Source organism: Pleurodeles waltl, chromosome 5, assembly GCF_031143425.1.
Source record: "Pleurodeles waltl isolate 20211129_DDA chromosome 5, aPleWal1.hap1.20221129, whole genome shotgun sequence".
Lineage (NCBI taxonomy): Eukaryota > Metazoa > Chordata > Amphibia > Caudata > Salamandridae > Pleurodeles > Pleurodeles waltl.
In genome coordinates, this window is record NC_090444.1 from 1811678963 (window position 1) to 1811697705 (window position 18743).

The 18743-nt window shown below is 46.0% G+C and overlaps 1 protein-coding gene across 1 annotated transcript in view; it reads left to right on the forward strand.

Annotated features, from left to right (window-relative positions):
* Positions 1-18743, forward strand: part of LOC138296834 (exportin-5-like) — a 723294-nt gene that overhangs the window by 253198 nt on the left and 451353 nt on the right. Inside the window, exons 14-15 of the mRNA XM_069236301.1 lie at positions 2222-2377; positions 7298-7324. Of these exons, the coding sequence (XP_069092402.1) occupies positions 2222-2377; positions 7298-7324 (183 nt within the window). The remainder of the gene's footprint in view (positions 1-2221; positions 2378-7297; positions 7325-18743) is intronic.

The window sequence follows — 18743 nt, forward strand, 5'->3', positions numbered from 1 at the left end:
TCTGTCCCCTTCTTTTGCAGTTCCCCTTCTTCCGGAATCTACTGTTGGGTTCCACTGGACCGGTCCTGGTCTTGCAATCTTCCTTGCCAAAGTCTGCTTGTTAGTCTTTAGGAAGACCAGATAAGTTATTTCTGATCTCCTGGTCGCTGGTGGGTCACCTAGGTACTCCCCTCTTGGAGTCCAGAGTTCTCCCGTCTAACTACTCCACATCCTTGGTTGGGAACCTAACTTTGCATTCCACTATTTTAGTATATGGGTTAACATGCTGTTTTTTTTTTTTTTCTGCCACTCCGACAGAACCTCGTTGTTTGTAGTCTAGACTATCTGTTCATTCAGTAAGGCATTGCAGCTACACCACAATTTCATGCCGGAAAACTGCTGTCAGACACATGCATAGCAGCAATGTTCCTTTATGAAACATTACTGTTTGGATATTGATTTTACAAGAGACTGCAGTGGCCAGGTGGTTTTATGCATGTCTTGCATTTAGATGAGCCTATTCTCAATTACTCTTAATTTATTTATAATCTCCATTGTGGTTGTGATCGTTTTCTACTGGTGTCCTGTGGTCTGTCCTGCTTCCGCTGTGCGAACTGAGCCTACGGTTCCCTATGGTCCCCCTACTTTGGACCATTAATCATACAGCCACAGTAGTATACTCACACCTGAGCCTTTTCTTGTTAATGAGTCCCCATAAGATATGTCCTGCATAGAAAGGTAGGGGGTACAGCAATAGCCGGATAACTTTGTAGTAAGGCTGGTATTGGCACCCCTGATTAGAGTCGCCGGTTGGTTCGGTTGAGGGGGGGGGGGGTGTGCTATACGCACATAATCACCCTGAAACTGAGCCCTATTACTGTGTCTGAACCATTTTGAGGTTTTCAGGGGCAAGCCGGGGTTACTGGGCCCAACCATAGGGGTTGAGGCCTTTTACCCCCTGATCTCAAGCAGCCCGACTTTCTATGCATCCTGCGCAACAGGGACAAGTACCCCTTCTGCACTTGACTCTCAGTGGTAGCTTTGGTCTAGCAGTGTAGGATACTGGGCTCTTGTTGCAGTAGTGCCCCCCCCCCCCCACCCACACACACACACACACACACACTTTTTGCCTGGTAATTGATGCAACTTGTACTGAAGTGCACTGGGTTCCAGTGCCAGTGTTCTTCCCAAAAAATGTGCAATTGCTTCCCCAGTTAGCAATACCTTTGGCACCCCTGTAAGTCCCTAGTAAGTGGTACCCCAGGTACCTAGTGCATGGGTACCAAAGAGGATCCCCAGTGGCTGCTGCATGTATTGTCTCCCTAAGGAAGCCCCTCACATAGCTCATGCAGACTGCCATTGCTGTCTGCTTGTCTTGGTGCAGACAAAATTGAAAACGAGACTTGACTCACAGCCTGTGCCCCTTGCTTGCTAACACTGCATGCAATATATACGTCACCCCTACAGCAGACCTTCCAGTCCTACGGCAGGATGCATTATATTACATCTGTGGACATATCTACAAGAGCAGATTCAAGCATATAAGACACCAATGCTGGAGAAGTACCGTTACAGGTAAATTTATTTTTTCTGCTGTTTTAGGTTTCAACAAACCATGATTTGCAGTGGGAGGTTTTTTTTTTCTTGAATGGTTGCATGTTCCCCTCATCTCAAGTGATGCTCTCAATGAGGGCATGGAGGGTATTGTTGTCTGGAGGTGATGCCCTTTACTCTTGTTTTCCTTGTGTTCTTCAGGGTGTTCCAGAACTTTTTGTTGGGTAAGATCTTCTTGGTATTTGAGGTAGTTTTGCTTTTGGGCCTGGTAGTGAGAAAGGTGCTGTTAAAGAGGATGATAGAATTAGTAGACCAAGGCATAGGTTGAAGTGCTAAAGGAGGAATTTGGGAACCAAAATGAATCACTAGGGAATTGTTTTATTGTATCGAGGTGTCATGGAGAGAATTACTAAAGTGAAGGCAGGTATAGAAGTTATTTTGATTGAGGAAATCGTCATTTCTCAATCCAAACATTTGTCACCAGCTGCTAGAATGTGGTTGGAGAGGATGTCTGTCATGATGTTGGGGAAGATGGCTAATGAAAACTTTAGCCCAAGTGCCAGCTAGTGTGATTATTATTTTCAATTATTTTCCTTTATTTGTACAGTGCTGCACAAAATTAAAAAAAATATGTATTTGTTTGTTGTCTAGTAACGTCACTGACAAAAACCTTTTTTCTTTTCTTTAGGATATCCCAGTTAATGATTGCGTACATCTGCTAGAGCTTCTCCTGAAATTTAACACAAAGGAGCCTCTCATCTTGTCGTGTGCTCTTAGCAATATGCAAATCTTATTTCCTTTCCTTACCCATAGCCCTGAATGTCTTTATGAGATTCTTTCAAAGGTCAGTATTTTGAGTTTTTCACTTCTGTAGAGCATACTTGATTGAACATATTGGTATTGATGCAATCTATTCGCAAGTTTGTATTTTAATTGGGCGACTTGAATAGTTTCTGTTGCTCACTTAAGCTTTTAGATTTTGAGCGATAGTGTTTTGCTAATGTTGGTAACTGAGGGCCTGATTTAGATATTGGTGGGGGTACTCTGTCACAACAGAGATGAATATTCTGTCCGTCAAAATATAAATCCCATTATTTCCTTAGGGATTTATATTTTGGCTGATGAAATATCCGTCACAGTTGTGACGGAATATCTCCTCCTCCAATATATAAATCAGGCCCTTAATGTTTTCAGTGGTCTCCATAAGCAATAAAGATCTTATTTGGTCTTTGTATTACCAATTCTTGCAGTCAAATTAAAACAATAGAAGGATAGAGCAGTTTGCTTCAGTTCACTACTTTCCCCTAGCCAAATGTCTTATAATCTGAGGGATACCTTTTCCTGCAGATTCTTCACTTTGTGAATACCCACTTGGTGCCAGACTGGATCTGAAAAACATTTCTCAGGTGACACAAAGTGACTGCCCTTTCAGGATGTGACATCTATCTTCATATGCTGCAGCTTTGTGTTAGCGTCACTACCTGTTTGTTTCCATGGGTAGCATAATGCATAATGCATCCTGCAGCCCATGGGAGATCCCTGGTGTACCATTGGCCTGGGTACCTAAGTAACATAAGGGGTACACCAGTATGCCAATTGTGGGGTGTAATAGGTACTAAGGCAACCAAATGTAGAGGAGAGAGCACAATCACTGGGGGCCTGGTTAGCAGGATCCCAGTGAAATCAGTCTAAGCATACTGATAACAGGCACAAAGTGTGGGTAATCATGCCAAAAAGAGGTAATTTCCTACAGGTAGGTTGGAAACATGACTGTCATGCGACGGTATGGCTGGTTGAAGAGCACATCTTTTAAGCCAGAAGTCCAGGCGCGAGCGATGGACATGCCATTTGATGGCATTATTGTTTTCAAAAAATAAAGTGGGTGTGATTTTTCAAGCAGTACATGCAGATACAGAAACTGCAGATTTACTGCCTATGCTGCAGAATAGGCAGCCATGCAGAGGATTTAATAAACATTTTTTTTACCATGGTAAGGAGCAGCAAGGATCGTTTTTTCTACCCTACAGGCAGTATGAATTATATGGCTAAAACAGTTCATATAAACAGTAGGCATAGCAGTAGAGACAGAGGACAAGGTTTATAGGCAAAGTCAAAGAAGAATCCGATAAGGAGAATGAAGAAAGATTTTTGCTCATGAATTCCCACATGAGAATGTTTTCAAGGGTCAAAGCCAGCAGTCAGAGAAGCCCACAGATGTATCTGACTACAGATGCTTCCATGACGGGATGGGGAGCACATCTAAACAGCATGAATGTACATGGTCTCTTGTCAGAAGACGTGAAAAAAGGTTTCACATAGATTTATTGGAGCTAAAGGCAGTGCAGCTGGTACTAAAACCCTTTCCACATTTAGTAATGCACTGTCGGGTAATAAGGACAGACAGCATGACCACAATGTATTATATACGAAGCAAGGAAGAGCAAGGTCACTAATCCTTTCAAAAGAAATGCAGAAGATATGGAACTGGATGATTACAAACAATGCTTCATTGATGGCAGAGCACCTTCCAGGAGTGGACAGCGACGTGGCAGATCAATTGAGCAGACAATTGTTTGTACTCACGAATGGCAAATAGACTCAATGCAATTAGACCTATTTCAAAGGTGAAGAAAGCCAGAATGAGATATGTTTTTCAGAGGATCATACTTGCAAATGCAGACAGTGTGTGAGTGTATGAAGCTGGCTCTTTATATACCAAAAAAAGATATATGGTGCAAAAAGTTCAGGATTTCCCTTACCAGTGGACAGGGGCTTGCTCTAGCAATCCCAAGGTCCTCTTTTAGGGCATAGTTTGGTCGAGCAGCCTTGGGTTTATCTGAGAGGCGTGTTAGACATGTGCTATAGACACACAACTCAATAAGGAGATTCACACCAATTTACAAAAATAACAAGTATCTTTAAATATATGTAGGCCCCAGAATTAATATGACCAAGTAAGTACTTTTTGAAAGAGAAATACTTTAAGGTTTCAAAAGTCGACACTTTTAGTGTACTGCTGTTCGTAATGTTACCTGGGGTTCCTAATCTGATGAAAGGGCAGGATTCAAGCGTGTGAACCTATGAAAGATTCCAATGCTGGAGAACCGAAGTTACAGGCGATTAACTTATTTCCTTATCAATGATTAACAAACAAATCAAGTGGAAGTCTCTTTTGTTAGATTTTATTACTGGAGTTAAATTCTTCTGTCTTATTCATGTGTACATGTATCAGTCGTGTTTATCTGTCATCACTGTTAGTATGTTTGACATGCACTCTTTACAGTTTATGTAGTCTTGTTTAGGCTGCAGTTTAATTGAATCATTACACATAAAAAAATCTAATTATCTCTCTGAGTAGATGGACTTTATTTCAATGTGTTCCGTTTCTACTCCCCGTATTAGTTTATTTGTTAAACAATTAACTTCTTACATGGCCATGATGCTGTTTGGGGTTGAATCTTAATTCTTGGAAGAGGTCTAATGTGAAAATTAATTAGTGGAAAAAATGTATTTGCATTTATTTCATTGTGTAATTTTCAAATACCTCTCCTGAATGTAGTAGTAAATAAATTAGTTTTCATTTGACAAAATGTTTCTCAGTATTGTGTTCCCTGCTTTAAATTTGTGATTGATTTCCTTGTCAAATTATTCTGAGCTCTTCTTACATGCATCAGCTCTACTTTTGTGATATTATTTGATTGTGTCAACATGATTACAACGCATAAAATAAATTGCTCCAATAATGTAAATCACCTATGGCCCAGTGAATTTGAGTTATCTACTGCCATAAAAAAAAGCGTATACCCCAAATGTGTAATGCCTCCATCAAAATTTTTTGTAGCCTGTCCCAATTATCAAATGCCCATCTGTATCAGTTAAACCCTGCCGACCCATCTCTGTATAATAGCACAAAAATACTAGTGCTAAGTCTGCTGGGTGGGCCGGAGGGGCAGAGGAGTGAATATGAGAAGTTAGGAGGGAAAGAGGGTGTAGGAGGTCCGAAGAGTCTGAAGTTGTTGCATAGGATTCCTGAAGGAAACTTGCCAGCAGAATCTGAAGGGAACCCACAGGAGAGGCCCTAAATAGGCCTGAGAGGGGGATTGCTCCCTATCAGGTATGGACCGATCAGGAGGGGTCTCTGACGTCACCTGCTGGCACTGGCCGCTCAGAGCCCTCACACCTTGCAAAGCAAGATGGCTGAAGTCTGGGACACTGGAGGAGCTCTGGGCACCACCTCTGGGGTGGTGATGGACAGGGGAGTGGTCACTCCGCTTTCCTTTGTCCAGTTTCCTGCCAGAGCAGGGGAGAAGGGGGTCCCTGAACCGGTGTAAACTGGTTTATGCAAGGAGGGCACCATCTGTGCCCTTCAAAGCATTTCCAGAGGCTGGGGGAGGCTGCCCCTCCCCAGCCTGTAACACCTATTTCCAAAGGGAGAGGGTGTAACACACTGCTCTCAGAGGAAATGCTTTGTTCTGCCTTCCTGGGACTGGGCTGCCCAGACCCCAGGAGGGCAGAACCCTGTCTGTGAGGTGGCAGAAGCTGTAGCTGCAGTGCAAGCCTCAGAGAGCTGGTTCGGCAGTACTGGGGGTCCATGGTGGAGCCCCCAGGATGCATGGAATTGGCTTCCCAATACCAGATTTGGAATGGGGGGACAATTCCATGATCTTAGACATGTTACATGGCCATATTCGGAGTTACCATTGTGAAGCTACATATAGGTATTGACCTATATGTAGTGTACACGTGTAATGGCATCCCCGCACGCACAAAGTCCGGGGAAATGGCCCTGGACTTTGTTGGGGCACCTTTGCTAGTGCAAGGGTGCCCTCACACTTAATAACTTTGCACCTAACCTTCAGAAAGTGAAGGTTAGACATATAGGTGACTTATAAGTTACTTAAGTGCAGTGACAATGGCTGGCCTACAGTGACAAATTTAAAAGCAGAGAGAGCATAAGCACTGAGGTTCTGGTTAGCAGAGTCTCAGTGACCGTTAGGCACTACACAGGCATACACATAAGGCCACAAACTGAGCACTGGGGTTCTGGCTAGCAGGATCCCAGTGAGACAGGTAAAACACAGACCTATAGGTTTATAACTATGAGCACTGGGGTCCTGGCTAGCAGGATCCCAGTGGCACAGTAAAAACACACTGACACACACTCACAAACAGGTCAAAAAAGGGAGGGGGGGGCGGTAACCATTCTAGAAAGAGGCTACTTTCCTACAGATGGTAATAGTTGAGATGGAGCCGCCTTGTCTGAATGTGAGGGAGATTCAGGATTTGGGGTATGTTTTAAAAATAAGGTAGTTTTCAGGACTTTTTCCTTTGCCTCCAAGATCTTCTAAGATTGTCTTAGACAGACTGCAAGAACTATTTCAGAAGAGACAGATCTCATATAGACTGCAGGAGTCCTTATAGTTGCTGCCCTCTCAATTTGAATCTGTTACGTGGGATACTTTAACTTTTCTATGGATCACTAACTAAACTATATGGGAAAGGCCCAAGACTTGGGTGCCTCAGGGGGTGAAACTCGTATCTGCTTTCAGTGTAAACAACAAATTGTACACAAGGAAAATCGTTTGAAATAAGAAAAATAAAAGCACAGTCGCACCATAGTGACCTGCTAAAAGAAAAACATTGTTGCATATAATTGTGTTTTTTAAGAATTATTTTGAATTGTCATTTATGTATGGCTTTCCATGTGTTCGTATTGTGTGCATCCCATTATGTAATGTATTAATCTGTGATTTTTCTTTCTTAGTTGTTCGCAATTGTTGAGCAGAATAAGGTAGGTAAATCCATGATTCTGCCCTCATGCATTGTTTGGTATGGTTTTCTTCCTCTGTAATTAAAGCAAAGTGTTTTCTGTATGTTTGTAAGGAAATTAGATGACAGTTAATAAACTGAAGAGCAGGCTCTTTCCATCACCCTATGTAACTATTAGTGTTAATTAATGAAGGTTTAGGCAAAATATAGATCCCCTCTGAAGACTCCCACCCCACAAGTGATGAGCCGATGGACAGGCCAGAGAGACTTTTCTCATGATATGCTTTAAATGTTTTCTTATTATGGCACCTTGTATTAGTATAATGGGACCTATGCTGCATTTGCATGCTTACCTGATATTGTGTGCTTTGTATCTGTTGATATTCTACGAGTCAATACCACTGCATTATGATGGGCATGTGTAACCCACTGTTAATATATGCCAGTGTTAGTAATTATTGTTTACCAGTTTGCCACATGCCTCCTTTAACTTCAACCAAGTCGTATTCCCCAAACCTCCCTCCCCTGTTACCCAGCATGCTCTCTTAGGGGCTTAGGGCCAGATGTACCATAGGATTTTACCCATTCTGTGTCTAAGGGAAGAAGCTTTCGTACATATGGCCCTTAGTTACTTTCCACTGAACGTTGTCTGCAGCATTGCATCCGATGCTTCACATTCTGCAGCAACTATACAGTACCCTTGGCCCAGACACACTTATTTTACCTGCTTCCTTTCCTGAAAGAGGCTTCCAGTTGACTAGACTGGAGCGTTGCTCACAGTTTAAACGTATCCACCAAAGTAGATTGAGCTGAACCGTCCTTACCACTCATTCTTTTTGCATGTCCTTTCATTCCTCTCACTCCCCTCCCCTTTTTGTCCTCCATGCGAAGCCTTCCTGGCCCCTTTCTACTGCTTCTTGAGCTGATAGGCTACTCACGCCAGGACCCGCTCAGCCTGCTGGTTGCTCAGTGCCCTTGTGCAAGGTTCTTGACCAAGCCACTGGTCCACTGCAGCCCATAGGGCCCTGCCCCATTGGATGCCATGATTCCAAACCCATTCTCTTCCCACCCAGTGATAAACTCCTGTGGATCTGAATGTGAATGTTGCATTCCAAATGGAAAAGTGTATTATGCCATCTTATTACAAAAGAGTCTTATTTAATATAGACACATATGTACAACTGAATCAGGAAAAGTTCTAGTGGGTGTGGGTGAGCAGAGTTGTCAGTGAAAGTAAAAGCATACGTTAAAGAGACCCCTACCTCAGGAAATGTCTGCTTCTCAAAACAAGCTTCTGTGAGAAAAAGTGTGAAGTGAATGATGTCACAAATCTGCATTTGCTTAAAAGAAAAAAAGCAGATTTCCTCTCCTGATGCATTCTCCAACTGACCTACATCTGATAAAAAGGCACAAAAATGGCTGCTGTGGATATCCCATTTCCTTTCCTACCTAAAGTTTGCTGTCATCATCCTTTTTGATGGTGAAGAAAGGCCAAGTCATCTGCTCCCTAGCTATCCTTGTGGACTAGTTCTTCCTCGTTGATTGTTTATCTCATCATTGACTGCCTTGATTGTTACCTTCATGTTCAATAGCCTTGTTTATAGTCCCCTCTTTATGTATGGCTTCTTCGTTACCGACAGTCACCACCTTATCTTCACCGGTCACCTTTTGTGGCTCAGAGGTTGGATTCTGGAAATATTTTCATTCTGTCACTGCTGGAAGTACCCTGGAGCTTCATACAGCATCCCTCGCTTCTGAAAGAATTAGACTGGGAAGATGATGTTCAGGGTTTTTTCAAATGAGGAGCAGGTGGTGTAGAGTTCACTGTGTCTCAGAGTCTGATAAGGATGTGTTGCATCAGCGGTATGAAGACAGATACGAAGACCTTAGGTGTTAAAATAGATATGAGCCTTACCATCAAGGTGGTTATACCAGATCTTTTCTTGGTGAATCTGAACTACTGATGGTGTAGGTTCCCCTGGAAGTTGTCAGATCATTTTAACCAATCATGGAGAGTATTTTTATAAGACTAGTAACTCCAGTTGCACCTCAGTGTTGGCCTTCTCTGCCAGTCACTCAACCACCTCTGTAGCAACCATTATCTCCTCAACTTACATTCAAACAGAAGTGAGTTCCACTAGCTCAGGGGGCGTATGGACAAGCAAAGCACAGATCACTGTGAGGATGAAATTCAGAATGGTAATGTTGACAGTGGCAGCCGGTAATTTTGACAGGGAGGGTTCCCACATATGTCACTGATTGACATTTGGCCCTGGGCACTTCAGGGATTAACTCTGAAGTGCCCTGGTCTGAGGCAATCCGTGATGTTCCCCCTCATCATAAGTGGCAGGGCCTCAAGACGCTTTTGCCATGCTTAGGGTGTCATGCCCGTAGCACGGTGAAATCCTCAGCCTGGCAAAGTTCAGCTCAGACAGCCAGGGCCCTGCACATTTAGCAAATGTTTAACTGCTAACTGCCTCACCCGAACAAGAGGAGTATCTGTCAGGTTGGCCTTTGCTTAGCCTGACAGGCACTCTTACTTGGAAAAAGGTAAGGGGCATGTCCCCCTCCACCCATATGGACATGCTGTGGCTGAATATTGGCCCAGAAAACTGCAGCTTGAGCCCAAATGCTGATGACAGCAGCATTCAGGATCATAATGATTGAACATTTTTGCCCTAGTGGTGGGGTGACCACCTGCCTGTAATTTTCACTGGCTGTTCATAATTTTAGCCCTAATGTCCATTGTCTGTGATTAGTGTTTTAAAGGAAGGCATTTATCCGTAATTTTAGCCTTTCAGTTAAAGGACAAAAATTAATTTTGATAATTGAGAATTCCCCAGCTTAGGTGGAAGGGAGAGTGTCTCCTGTGCCCTGTTCCCAAGGGAGGGTGAGACAGATAAACAAGAAACAAGCCTTCACACCAAGGTGTGTGCTTCCAGAAGGAAATAATACTGTGTGTAGTTGGTTAAATCTGCAATTGTAAAAGGTGCTTTGGAGCCAGTATCAGTGTTACATGATGGATTCATTTGAAGCTTCTTGTGACAGATATTTTCTTTTTAGGAGCTACTGTAAAGGTGTCCCAAGCTGAGTTGTGGAGTGCGTATTTTTAATGGACAGTAATAAAAATGCTTGCACATTGGTATAATTTGTTTTTAATGAAATCTATACTTTAGAAGTACTTTTTATTCTTTAACCTAAATTATATGCACATTTTGTGATAGCCTATATTGTATTGTAATACAGGGTCCTTGTGCACTAAAAATACACAAGTCACTTCTCCCTGCTAGAGCAAACCTGATTTAATGATATGGACCTCTAGTTGCACACCTAGGCTAGTGCATTTCCCACTGATAACTTTAACTTTAATTTTCATTTAAGGATTGAGTTATTTTATATGTAGTTACTTGATGGTGAATGATCAACATGATTGTTACAGAATATTGTGACCTTTTTTGCCACACCTTTGAATCTGCTTCTTGAAAGAACAAATAATACACAGAATCCGTGTGTGTGTTGGGGGTGGGCGGGCAGGAGGGGGTGGGGGAAGGATGGCATGGGGTAGGTGGGTGGGAGCGTGTAGGCAGGCAGGGGGTGGGGAGGCAGTAAAAGTGGGGTTGGGGCATTAGGAGTATCATCCTTGGTGCAGTCTTTAAAACACTCCACCAAAATATCCTTGAAAGTAGTTAGGGCAAGACCAAGGCATATGAAGCAAATTGGCATCTAATTGCTTACAGCAAGGACTTGCCACTGCTGCTCCCTGGTATTTTTTGTTAATTCAGGCAGGTAAAAGGTAGGCTTAGTTCAAAATATTAAATTGAGCATGCTTAAAAAGGATTCAGCAGAATATTTCAATATTTTAGCCCAGTCTGCATCATGCAGAGGTTTGGTCAGGTTATTATTCCAGTTATTATGGAGAGAAGCCTGGGAGTGGTCCCCATTTTGCAGGAATGCTCTGTACACCCATCTATATATAGAGCGTCTGGCACTACTCGTGGGGTTGGTGCTAGGTAATGAAATGGGGCATTTAATGATTGTTTAAGATGTTCGTCAGTAAGGAATTGTCCCAGGTGAAGATTGTAGTCCACCATAAGGGTTTGGAAATCTAATAGCTTACTGTCATCAAACAGATGCCCCCCCCCCCCCCCTCAATTTTGAGAGGTCTGCTGCATGTCACTGATGGTGGAATTGCCCTGAGCAAGCCCATCCTGTGTGAGTGGGGAGGCCTAGCAAAGGTAGTGTAGGAAGCTGGCTCTGTATATACTATCTCAATGTGAAAGAGTGTGTGCACAGAGTCCAGGGGTTCCCCAAGAGGCTTGACAGAGGCAATCATAGATAATACTAATGCTTGATTTGTGGTAGTGTGGTCGAGCAGTTAGGCTTATCAGAGGGTAGGGCTAAGCATTTGTTGTACACACACAGGCAATAAATGAGAACACAGACTCAATGACTTAACTCCAGGCCAATAGGTTTTTATATAGAAAAATATTATTTTCTTTATTTTAGAACCACAAGATTGAAATTGCAGGTAAGTACATTAAATGTAAGGTACTTTGCATAGGTATAGATACGACTTTGAACCAAAACAGTAATGTACACAGTTTTTCATAAAATGGCAATAAGCTATTTTAAAAGTGGACACAGTGCAAAATTCAACAGTTCCTGGGGGAGGTAAGTACAGTTAGGTTAATGTGGTAAGTAAAGCACTTACAAGTTCAGTCTCCAGGGCACAGGTAGCCCACTGTTGGGGGTTCAAGTCAACCCCAAACACCCAGCAACACAGGGCCGGTCAGGTGCAGAGGTCAAAGAGGAGCCAAAATAACATGTGTGCCTATGGAGACAGGGGGTGCTCCGGTTCCAGTCTGCTGGTAGGTAAGTACCTGTGTCCTCGGGTGCAGACCAGGGGAGTTTAGTAGAGCAATGGGGGGGGGGGGGGGGGGGGGGGGGTTGCAAGTAGCCACACAACACACCCTCAGCAGCACTGGGGCGGTCGGGTGCAGTGGGCAAACAGGGCGTCTGGTTTGCAGTAGATTTCAATGGAGGGTCCCGGGTGTCACTCAGACGTTGCAGCCAGGGCACAGGGGGGCTTCTCGGGCCAGCCGCCGACTGGGCAAGGGTGAGGGCTGCCTGCTGGTCACTGCTGCACCAGTGGTCTGTTCTTCACTGGCGTAGGGGCTGCGGGTGCAGTGCTTCTTCCAGGCATCTGGTTTCTTCTTCCCGGGCAGTCGTGGTCAGGAGGTCCTCGGAATTCCCACTGCAGGCGTCGTCTTGGGGGTGCAGAGAGGTTAGCCCATGGTGGACATGTCGCCTGGGGATACTCTCTGGGTCGTTGGTTTCTCCCCAGGGGCGTCGGGTGCAGAGTGGTGGGGACTCACGCTTCTGGAGTGAGGTGAGTCCCTTTAAAGATGGTTTCTTCTTGCTGGAGGTTGACAGTTTCGCTGTCCTTGGGAGTTCTTGGTCCTTTGTAGTTGCAGGGCAGTCCTGAGTTGGCAGAGGTGGCTGGGCCTGCAGGATGTGTCGCTGGTGCAGGTTCTTTGAATCGGGAGACAGGCCGGTAGGGCTGGGCCAAAGCAGTTGTCTTCCTTCTCTGCGGGGTTTTCAGGTCAGCAGTCCTCCTTTGTAGGTCATCAGGAATCTGAAACCCTGGGTTCAGGGTCACCCGTAAATACTGAATTTAGGGGTGTCTTAGGGTCACAGGGCAGTAGCCAATGGCTACTGTCCTTGAGGGTGGCTACACCCTCCTTGTGCTCACTCCCTTTGGGGGAGGGGAGCACATCTCTATCCCTATTGGTCCTACTCCTCCAAAGCAAGATGGAGGATTCTCCAAGGGGGGGGTGGGGGGGGTCACTTCAGCTCTGGTCACTTTAGGAGTGGACCTGGCTGAGGGGGTGACTCCTTGTTTTTCTCGTTATCTCCCCAGACTTGCCGCCAAAAGTGGGGGATGTGTCCGGGGGCGGGCATTTCCACTAGCTGGAGTGCCATGGGGCATTCTAACACGAAGCCTGAGCCTTTGAGGCTCACTGTTAGGTGTTACTGTTCCTACAGGGGTGAGGTGTGACGCGCCTCCACCCTGTGGAGGCTTTGTTTCTGGCCCCAGAGAGCACAAAAGCTCTCACCCCAGTGGGTCAGAAACTCTTCTCTCAGTGGCAGGCTGGCACAGACCAGTCAGTGTTGCACTTAACGATTGGGTACAATACAGGGGGCATCTCTAAGATTCCCTCTGTGTGCATTTTTTAATAAACCCAACACTGGCATCAGTGTGGGTGTATTGATCTGAGAAGTTTGATACCAAACGTCCCAGATTTCAGTGTAGCCATTATGGAACTGTGGAGTTCGTAAATGACAAGACTCTCAGACCATATACTTAATATGGTGACCCTGTACTTACAATGTCTAAGGTTTGGCTTAGACACTGTAGGGGCATGTTTCTCATGCAGCTATGCCCTCACCTGTGGTATAGTGCACCCTGCCCTAGGGCTTTAAGGCCTGCTAAAGGGGTGACTTACCTATGCCACAGGTAGTATTTTGTGTGCATGGCGTCCTGAGAGGGATGCCATGTCGACTTTGCCATTTTCTCCCCACCACCACACACAATCTGCAATGGCAGTGTGCATGTGTTGGGTGAGGGGTCCCTTAGGGTGGCTCAACACATGCTGCAGCCCTTAGGGACCTTCCCTGGTCACAGGGCCCTTGGTCCCACTGGTACCTTTTACAAGGGACTTAACTGTGTGTCAGGGGTGTGCTGTAGGAAGTTGGCTCTGTATGTGCTATTTCAAAGTAAGGAATAGCATGCACAGAGTCCAAGGGTTCCCCTTAGAGGTAAAATAGTGGTAAAAAGAGATAATAATAATGCTCTATTTTGTGGTAGTGTGGTCGAGCAGTAGGCTTATCCAAGGAGTAGTGTTAAGCATTTGTTGTACATACACATAGACAATAAATGAGGTACTGTAGGAAGTTGGCTCTGTATGTGCTATTTCAAAGTAAGGAATAGCATGCACAGAGTCCAAGGGTTCCCCTTAGAGGTAAAATAGTGGTAAAAATAGATAATACTAATGCTCTATTTTGTGGTAGTGTGGTCGAGCAGTAGGCTTATCCAAGGAGTAGTGTTAAGCATTTGTTGTACATACACATAGACAATAAATGAGGTACACACACTCAGAGACAAATCCAGCCAATAGGTTTTTGTATAGAAAAATATATTTTCTTAGTTTATTTTAAGAACCACAGGTTCAAATTCTACATGTAATATCTCATTCGAAAGGTATTGCAGGTAAGTACTTTAGGAACTTCAAATCATCAAAATTGCATGTATACTTTTCAAGTTATTGACAAATAGCTGTTTTAAAAGTGGACACTTAGTGCAATTTTCACAGTTCCTAGGGGAGGTAAGTATTGGTTAGGTTAACCAGGTAAGTAAGACACTTACAGGGCTTAGTTCTTGGTCCAAGGTAGCCCACCGTTGGGGGTTCAGAGCAACCCCAAAGTCACCACACCAGCAGCGCAGGGCCGGTCAGGTGCAGAGTTCAAAGTGGTGCCCAAAACGCATAGGCTAGAATGGAGAGAAGGGGGTGCCCCGGTTCCGGTCTGCTTGCAGGTGAGTACCCGCGTCTTCGGAGGGCAGACCAGGGGGGTTTTGTAGGGCACCGGGGGGGACACAAGCCCACACAGAAATTTCACCCTCAGCAGCGCGGGGGCGGCCGGGTGCAGTGTAGAAACAAGCGTCGGGTTTGTAATGTTAGTCTATGAGAGATCTCGGGATCTCTTCAGCGCTGCAGGCAGGCAAGGGGGGGATTCCTCGGGGAAACCTCCACTTGGGCAAGGGAGAGGGACTCCTGGGGGTCACTTCTCCAGTGAAAGTCCGGTCCTTCAGGTCCTGGGGGCTGCGGGTGCAGGGTCTCTCCCAGGCGTCGGGACTTTAGGTTCAAAGAGTCGCGGTCAGGGGAAGCCTCGGGATTCCCTCTGCAGGCGGCGCTGTGGGGGCTCAGGGGGGACAGGTTTTGGTACTCACAGTATCAGAGTAGTCCTGGGGTCCCTCCTGAGGTGTTGGATCGCCACCAGCCGAGTCGGGGTCGCCGGGTGCAGTGTGGCAAGTCTCACGCTTCTTGCGGGGAGCTTGCAGGGTTCTTTAAAGCTGCTGGAAACAAAGTTGCAGCTTTTCTTGGAGCAGGTCCGCTGTCCTCGGGAGTTTCTTGTCTTTTCGAAGCAGGGGCAGTCCTCAGAGGATGTCGAGGTCGCTGGTCCCTTTGGAAGGCGTCGCTGGAGCAGGATCTTTGGAAGGCAGGAGACAGGCCGGTGAGTTTCTGGAGCCAAGGCAGTTGTCGTCTTCTGGTCTTCCGCTGCAGGGGTTTTCAGCTGGGCAGTCCTTCTTCTTGTAGTTGCAGGAATCTAATTTTCTAGGGTTCAGGGTAGCCCTTAAATACTAAATTTAAGGGCGTGTTTAGGTCTGGGGGGTTAGTAGCCAATGGCTACTAGCCCTGAGGGTGGGTACACCCTCTTGGTGCCTCCTCCCAAGGGGAGGGGGTCACAATCCTAACCCTATTGGGGGAATCCTCCATCTGCAAGATGGAGGATTTCTAAAAGTCAGAGTCACCTCAGCTCAGGACACCTTAGGGGCTGTCCTGACTGGCCAGTGACTCCTCCTTGTTTTTCTCATTATTTTCTCCGGCCTTGCCGCCAAAAGTGGGGCCTGGCCGGAGGGGGCGGGCAACTCCACTAGCTGGAGTGTCCTGCTGGGTTGGCACAAAGGAGGTGAGCCTTTGAGGCTCACCGCCAGGTGTGACAATTCCTGCCTGGGAGAGGTGTTAGCATCTCCACCCAGTGCAGGCTTTGTTACTGGCCTCAGAGTGACAAAGGCACTCTCCCCATGGGGCCAGCAACATGTCTCGGTTTGTGGCAGGCTGCTAAAACTAGTCAGCCTACACAGATAGTCGGTCAAGTTTCAGGGGGCACCTCTAAGGTGCCCTCTGTGGTGTATTTTACAATAAAATGTACACTGGCATCAGTGTGCATTTATTGTGCTGAGAAGTTTGATACCAAACTTCCCAGTTTTCAGTGTAGCCATTATGGTGCTGTGGAGTTCGTGTTTGACAGACTCCCAGACCATATACTCTTATGGCTACCCTGCACTTACAATGTCTAAGGTTTTGTTTAGACACTGTAGGGGTACCATGCTCATGCACTGGTACCCTCACCTATGGTATAGTGCACCCTGCCTTAGGGCTGTAAGGCCTGCTAGAGGGGTGTCTTACCTATACTGCATAGGCAGTGAGAGGCTGGCATGGCACCCTGAGGGGAGTGCCATGTCGACTTACTCGTTTTGTCCTCACTAGCACACACAAGCTGGCAAGCAGTGTGTCTGTGCTGAGTGAGAGGTCTCCAGGGTGGCATAAGACATGCTGCAGCCCTTAGAGACCTTCTCTGGCATCAGGGCCCTTGGTACTAGAAGTACCAGTTACAAGGGACTTATCTGGATGCCAGGGTCTGCCAATTGTGGATACAAAAGTACAGGTTAGGGAAAGAACACTGGTGCTGGGGCCTGGTTAGCAGGCCTCAGCACACTTTCAATTGTAAACATAGCATCAGCAAAGGCAAAAAGTCAGGGGGCAACCATGCCAAGGAGGCATTTCCTTACACAACCCCCCCCCAAACGAAAGAGGATGAGACTAACCTTTCCCAAGAGAGTCTTCATTTTCTAAGTGGAAGAACCTGGAAAGGCCATCTGCATTGGCATGGGCAGTCCCAGGTCTGTGTTCCACTATAAAGTCCATTCCCTGTAGGGAGATGGACCACCTCAACAGTTTAGGATTTTCACCTTTCATTTGCATCAGCCATTTGAGAGGTCTGTGGTCAGTTTGAACTAGGAAGTGAGTCCCAAAGAGGTATGGTCTCAGCTTCTTCAGGGACCAAACCACAGCAAAGGCCTCCCTCTCAATGGCACTCCAACGCTGCTCCCTGGGGAGTAACCTCCTGCTAATGAAAGCAACAGGCTGGTCAAGGCCATCATCATTTGTTTGGGACAAAACTGCCCCTATCCCATGTTCAGAGGCATCAGTCTGCACAATGAACTGCTTAGAATAATCTGGAGCTTTGAGAACTGGTGCTGAGCACATTGCCTGTTTCAGGGTGTCAAAGGCCTGTTGGCAGTCCACAGTCCAGTTTACTTTCTTGGGCATTTTCTTGGAGGTGAGTTCAGTGAGGGCTGTCACAATGGATCCATATCCCTTCACAAACCTCCTGTAATACCCAGTCAAGCCAAGGAATGCCCTGACTTGAGTCTGGGTTTTTGGAGCTACCCAGTCCAGAATAGTCTGGATCTTGGGTTGGAGTGGCTGAACTTGGCCTCCACCTACAAGGTGTCCCAAGTAAACCACAGTTCCCTGCCCTATCTGGCATTTGGATGCCTTGATAGAGAGGCCTGCAGATTGCAGAGCCTTCAAAACCTTCCTCGGGTGGACCAGGTGATCCTGCCAGGTGGAGCTAAAGACAGCAATATCATCAAGATAAGCTGTGCTAAAGGACTCCAAGCCAGCAAGGACTTGATTCACCAACCTTTGGAAGGTGGCAGGGGCATTCTTTAAACCAAAGGGCATAACAGTAAACTGATAATGCCCATCAGGTGTGGAGAATGCTGTCTTTTCTTTTGCTCCAGGTGCCATTTTTATTTGCCAGTACCCTGCTGTCAAGTCAAAGGTACTTAGAAATTTGGCAGCACCTAATTTATCAATGAGCTCATCAGCTCTTGGAATTGGATGGGCATCTGTCTTGGTGACAGAATTGAGCCCTCTGTAGTCCACACAAAACCTCATCTCTTTCTTTCCATCTTTGGTGTGAGGTTTGGGGACTAAGACCACTGGGCTAGCCCAGGGGCTGTCAGAGCGCTCAATTACTCCCAATTCCAGCATCTTGTGGACTTCCACCTTGATGCTTTCCTTAACATGGTCAGACTGTCTAAAGATTTTGTTCTTGACAGGCATGCTGTCTCCTGTGTCCACATCATGGGTACACAGGTGTGTCTGACCAGGGGTTAAGGAGAAGAGTTCAGGAAACTGTTGTAGGACTCTCCTACAATCAGCTTGCTGTTGGCCAGAGAGGGTGTCTGAGTAGATCACTCCATCTACTGTACCATCTTTTGGGTCTGATGACAGAAGATCAGGGAGAGGTTCACTCTCTGCCTCCTGATCCTCATCTGTTACCATCAACAGATTGACATCAGCCCTGTCGTGGAAGAGCTTAAGGCGGTTTACATGGATCACCCTCTTGGGGCTCCTGCTTGTGCCCAGGTCCACCAAGTAGGTGACCTGACTCTTCCTCTCTAGTACTGGGTAAGGGCCACTCCATTTGTCCTGGAGTGCCCTGGGAGCCACAGGCTCCAGAACCCAGACTTTCTGCCCTGGTTGGAACTCAACCAGTGCAGCCTTTTGGTCATACCAAAACTTCTGGAG